The sequence below is a fragment of the Sparus aurata genome, chromosome 1 (assembly GCF_900880675.1).
Source record: "Sparus aurata chromosome 1, fSpaAur1.1, whole genome shotgun sequence".
Lineage (NCBI taxonomy): Eukaryota > Metazoa > Chordata > Actinopteri > Spariformes > Sparidae > Sparus > Sparus aurata.
The window spans coordinates 40,478,205-40,484,200 of NC_044187.1; the positions used below are offsets into that span (position 1 = coordinate 40,478,205).

The window sequence follows — 5,996 nt, forward strand, 5'->3', positions numbered from 1 at the left end:
CTATTCTTGAGAGATGAGTAGTAAATGAATACACTGACAATCAGTGTGACAGACATTATCATGAACACAATCATACATGAAAAAGTGCCAACATTTACCATTCAATAGCAGGCTGCCTCGAAAAGGCCACTCATTCATGGTACTGTAGAAATATGAGAAACAGTGTGGATGATACAACAAATACATCATGATAAACTAAATGGGTATCAGCACTGCCTCCTAATTTTTGGCCATGGATTCAACAATTAGGTAAGGGAACATTTAAAGTGCTTTAAAGGAAGAGTCTGACATTATGCAGAATAGACATATTTACCCACAATCAGAAACGAAGATGGATATCATATAATATCTGAGCATCCAATACCGAGATCAAGGACTAAATTAACCATCCACGCATCCTTTCATATCTGAGTCCTAGCAGTCCTAAAACAAACAACAGCTGGCAGTGTCTAGAAATATGAATCTTGCTTTAGAAAAAGGCCCAAAGTGTTTTTCTTAAAAAGGGGAATTCCAATACTTCTAAACCTGGGCCCTCTATTTACATGCTTGGTGAGTAAATTATTCATACTACAAAGTTTAGGAATCAGTATAGCAGATCTCCTCAGCTGGCAGCCTCGACACGACTGCAAGTAATCCTTCGGGGAATCTCTGACTGTCAAAGTTACATTATCTAAAAGTGTTTTTGTCACTGACAGGCTCAGGTTGTTATTCTGAGTATCCGACAACATTGTGGAGATGATTCTGGAGAGATCTTTTAGTTAAATAATAGATTTTTTTCCACAGTCATAGCTGACTATTAGCTGACTATTAAACCGATTAGGACAATGTAGATGAGACAATAACTGTAACATCTCACCTGTGAGATTTCAGAACGAGACACTACAGTTTACTCCTTCAATGAGACAAAAAGGATCTTACACTTTTACAAAAAGGTCTCTCTCTAAGGATAATTTCTGTAATATTGTCATTATAGACACTACCTCACCTTGTAAGTGACAAAAACAAGCAGAGGACATAACTTTGACAGTTGGAGTTGCCCCAAAGGATTATGTTGCAGCCTTTGCAGCTTTGTCGCGCTACACTAAGACTTTCTCCCTTCTAGATCAGCACACATGGGTAAGTTATGTAAACCAGACAGACTGTCACAAACAGGACCATTTAATGACAAATGACAGGCTAAGTGCTATCAACACTGTCTCAGGCACTCGTTTACAGTCCACTCTGTGATCCCGTCAGTTTGAAACAAGGAGTAAGAAAAGAATAAGAGGGCTCGAGGGGAAAAAAAAACCCTTCAAACATAAGTCACATATTACTGCTATAATTTAGGACAAATATCAGTTCTACATGCCATGATATGGCAGGATACAGCCTTGCTTCTCATTTGCTCGTGCTTACATACTTACATAAGATGCTATAATTCCCATACGAAGGGATTTTAATCATTCACCCTTCAGAGTCCAAACTGTACGAGTATCCCTTCCAGATGAAGTCCAACCCCTCCAGCAGCCTGTCTACAGGCCACACTGGGACTGCTGCCGGTGTCTGCGGACGCTACACATTTGGCTGAAGGACTGTCCGCAGCGTGAGCAGCTGTAGGGCTTCTCCTGCGTGTGGACTGTGCGGTGCCTCTTCAGATGGCTGGACGAGATGAAACTCTTTCCACACAGTGAACATCGATAACGCCTCTCCCCAGTGTGGATGAGGAGGTGGACCCGCAGGTTGTTGGGCTGGGCAAAGCCCTTTCCACAGTGGGGGCAGGTGTAAGGTCTCTCCCCTGTGTGCACCCGTTGGTGCAGCTCCAGGGCGGCTGCACTAGGAAAGATACGGCCGCACACAGCGCACACCACAGGTTCTTTAGTTGCGGCAGCGCTGCTCCTGTAAGGTCGCCTCTGGCTGGTCGTAGTGACGGAAGGAGCTGCAGGGGGAGGGGGCTGAGGAGTCGGTGGGGGGGGTGTGGCCACGACAGCAGCAGCGGCAGCAGCTGCGGCAGCCATGTCAAAGGAGGCTGCAAAAGCAGCCATTTCATGAGCGCCACCTGTGAAGAGCATGGTTGGAGGGCCATCTAGATTGTCTCCTCCCTGAGAGGGGAAGGAGGCAGAGGGGTGGCCGGTTTCTGTGTTACCCAAACCCAGTTGCGCTACTGCATATGCTGCACCAAGATGGCTGACCCTCTCCTGCATCCAGGCCAGGTCCAGGCCCAAGCTGTTGAGGCGGTCAGGGCTGGGCTCATCTGACACTACAGGGGCTGACAGCTGAGATTGATGGAGTTCGTCTTCTGTAGGATCCCCTGGCTCAATCTCTGGCTTCACAGAACTATCTGTCAGGCTCTCACCCAAGTCCCTGCGAACAGCCTCAGGGGCCGGGACCCCCCCACTGCTGACTGTTATGCTGTTGCTTAGAGGCTTGCTGGCTTTACGTTTTGCTCGAGGCCTGCAGGTCAGGTCCATTGTGGCTTCAATAGGGCGGGGGGCAGGCTGGGAGGTGGAGGTGGTGATGTTGGTGACACTGGTGCCAAAAACGATGTCGCTGGGTGGGGTCTCCCCACTGGGCTCCAGGGCTGAAGAAGGACAGGTACGGGCAAATTGACTAAGGTGTATTAATGGAGAAGATGTGAGCAGGCGACTGCAGTACAGATGTGGTGTAAATATTTCGTCAACACTGAACCCATCAGAAGAATCAGTGATACACAAATTTAAGCAGGGGCAAACGACACTCACCAGTAGACAGGCCACATTCCGCCCTGATGTTGACCTCCACCTTGAGGTCCAGGTTGCAGTCGTCTCCCTCCACTTTCTCCTGCTTCACCAGAGGCAACACCTGGTTGTCCTCCTGCTGTCATACAGTGAAAAGCAGCTGGAACATGACAACATGTCTGCATTCATCAGGTTCAATCATCACAGTTCAGGATGAACCTAGAACTCAAGACATCTGACCATGCTCAAATGTCTGGGCTACCTAAAATGTCAGAAATCGTCCACAACACTTTGTGCTATGCAAGACTGTGAGGGCAGGAGCACAGGTAATATATGAACCTTTCAGCCTCACCATCTCTAGCATCCCTGAAACAGCTGTAAAGTGCTCTAAAGACTTTGAACGTACTCTGATAGTCTTTACCTTTGAAACATGTTGAAAGGGTTCATCTTCAGAGGAGGTAGGAAGAGCTGGCACCAGAAGCTGATGGTCGTCAGGTACTGAAAGATAGTATAGGGAATTGAGCTGATATTATCCACAGGTCTCGCTGCCTCAGACAGTCACATTGTGCCATCTCATTTCTGGTCATAATTGCTCCCTTCTTGTATAAAAAATGAGGGGTTGACCGATTATTGGCCATGGATGATTATCCGGCCATTATTCACAGATTTTCAGTATCTGTGATTTTTCTGTCAGTCTGCAGGTAAAACTGATTTAAAAATGTTTGACTTTGGCTGTGATGCAGCTTCCTCTTACACAATGTTCCAACTACAACACTAAATTAATGTTAACATGTCACAATTAATAACAGTGAATAATCTGAATCTGTAAAGTAACTACTGACTAAATGTATCCAATAAATGTAGTGGAGAGGAAGTCTAAAGTACCAGCCTGGCCGTTGTATTGTGATAGAGTTGATAGAATGTGAAGGTGGGTGCAGCTTTATTGCCTGGCTTTGGCTTGAGGAGGGCCACATTTGTCAAACCATAGTTTAACTACATTCAGTATTCCACTTCTGTGCTTATACAGCAAATATTTCTACATGAAAGTCTTTAATAAAATACAGCACACAAACTGTGGCCAGACACATGAAGCAATAGGACTTAAGGGGAGCCCAGCAGATCGGACACCACTGAGGGTAAAGTAGAAGTCGGCATTTTTGTTTTTGACCTGAAGTGACACAGAACAAGTCTATTCCGACCGAGCCAGCCTGCCATGTGATACGATGTGTACCTGTTTGATGCTGATGTCCACATTAGTGCAGGACGCATTAGAGCAGTGTGAGAGCGTTAGTGTGCTGTTCTCTAGATGAGCTCATGCCGTATGTGTGATTAGGTGTCTGTCATGGTGTCTGCAGCCCTGCCTCCTGCCTCTCCATCTGTTTACCTTCGGGTGGCCTAAAATGAACGGCGTGCATTTCCTCCCGCTGACTTCGTCTCCTCATTTTCCTCTCGTAACTCCGCATCTTGACGTCCATTTCTCGCAGTTTCTGTCGTAGGGTATCGTTCTCCTTCTCGCTCTTCTCTCGCTCCTGGTCCATCTGGGAGCGCAGCGCCGCGTAGCCATCGTCCACCAGTTTACAGATCTCCGCCACCGCAGAATTGGCCAATATCTCTATAATCGAGGCGATTTGCGCTTGAAAGCCGACACAGTCCGCCATCATCGCCAGGTCTGTGTGCCTGCTCCTGCACAGACAGATGCGGACGGCGGCGGCGGCTGCTGCTGCGGTGCACGGCCGTCAACAGATCCACACACCGCCGAGACACGGCTGACATGCAAGAAGCTGCGTGTATTTCACACTGCCTGTCGTCTTTAATGTGTTCAAGACAGTTGTGGCTCTTTGAGGTGAGAGAGTCGCCTAATGATGACGTCAGTTTGTTGTTCAGCATCACTTCCCAGGCAGCTGTGACTGTGGACTGGTGTGGAGGTCTGAAGAGGGACAGAAAGAGTAGCGCAGTGTTGGAGAATCTGCAAACACGAATTAAATTATTAGCCCCACACCTTGTCACACCACAGGAGGCAGCTCCCAGTTCACCTACAGAGGAGCAGACAGCAACACACAGTAAGCCTAATTTTCTTTTGGATTAACTATATATATATATATATATATATATATATATATATATATATATATATATATATATATATATATATATATATATATATATATATATATATATATATATATATACATATAAATGAATTAATGAATGAATTAATGAATGAATTAATGAATGAATGAATAATTGTATACATGATTCCACTCAAATGCTTCGAATGTCTCGTTTCGAAGTGTTATGGAAATATAGCAGAGGTTGATTCAGTTACTGTTATGGGGGCACTTTGTAGTCTCAGGAAGACACGAATAAAGTCTTTAATTATCGTTGTTCATGGTTGAATAAACTCAGTAAATAAAATATCCTCCAAAGACAACACAATACCTGACTGTTGTACTGTGAGCAGGACCCGCTCAGCAGCCACACTTCCAGCTTCAAACAGAGCTCTGGGCACTCTTTCCCCCTTGTTTATGTGGAAATATAACAAATGACTATTTCTGAGTTTCTATCAGTAACTTATTCATTTTTTGTTGATATCCCTCAAACTACATAGTGCACCTTTAACTATAACTAAATTATTGTCCTCTCTGTGACCCATCAGTCACAATACAAACTAGAGTTCATCGATGAAATTTGAATTAATAATTTGGTAGTTGTATTAATTAAATGTCTGCTAAGACAGTCTTTTAACTATTCATGTTTCTACCTTGAGTATTGTATAATGACTGAAATCAGAAATGTATTTTATTCATTGTAATTGAATATTAATGGATTATTATTTGTGTTCTACCTGGAGTAAACAATCTATTGCTGTTTTGTAACCAGTTGTGAAATCCTTCTCGGAAATAAAGCCCAGCGCTTCACTTGATTCTGCAGTTTCCAAGCAGACTTAAAAATGATGATATTCAAATGCACAGTAATAAGGAACATTTCCTTACATATGGAGATAAGGTAGAATGTCACAGCTGTATACATGCCAGCTCAAAGTGCAAAGAGTTGCTGGAATAACAAACATGAATAGATATTAGTGTATAAGTGTAAATCAGACTGATGCAACTCATGTCGTCAACCGACATGTGACCTTTCAACGACATTCATTCCGGCCTCATCATGAATAAGTGTTAGTAGGCAGCTAATTGGCCTATTTATCAGTTGAGTCTGTTGCTCAGCAAAAAAATAGTTTAATTCATTATAAGGTTTGAACTCAGGCTGTTTTTTCAAGCAAAGGGAATTCATAAGAATCTAACT

The 5,996-nt window shown here is 44.1% G+C and overlaps 1 protein-coding gene across 2 annotated transcripts; it reads right to left on the reverse strand.

Moving 5' to 3' along the window:
• Nucleotides 1–6: 6 nt before the first annotated feature.
• Nucleotides 7–4,573, reverse strand: LOC115587955 (zinc finger protein 79-like). 2 transcript variants are annotated; one of them, XM_030428247.1, is made up of 4 exons: nt 4,078–4,573; nt 3,115–3,191; nt 2,718–2,829; nt 7–2,557 (listed from the first exon to the last, which is right to left on the reverse strand). In XM_030428247.1, the coding sequence occupies exons 1-4, from the start codon at nt 4,352–4,354 to the stop codon at nt 1,512–1,514; spliced, it is 1,512 nt and encodes a 503-aa protein (XP_030284107.1). In that variant the 5' UTR covers nt 4,355–4,573; the 3' UTR covers nt 7–1,511. The 2 variants fall into 2 exon arrangements, with proteins under 2 accessions (XP_030284107.1, XP_030284026.1); XM_030428166.1 differs by having other exon boundaries at nt 2,718–2,832; nt 4,078–4,569.
• Between the last annotated feature and the right edge of the window lie 1,423 nt (nt 4,574–5,996).

Excerpts from the sequence above, each read along its gene's own strand:
- LOC115587955 (XM_030428166.1), bottom strand. The coding sequence starts at position 4,354 with ATGATGGCGGACTGTGTCGGCTTTCAAGCGCAAATCGCCTCGATTATA. Across the intron at positions 3,192-4,077 it reads TCATTTTAGGCCACCCGAAG|TACCTGACGACCATCAGCTT; the intron begins GTAAACAGATGG and ends ACTATCTTTCAG. Across the intron at positions 2,833-3,114 it reads CCTTTCAACATGTTTCAAAG|CAGGAGGACAACCAGGTGTT; the intron begins GTAAAGACTATC and ends ACTGTATGACAG.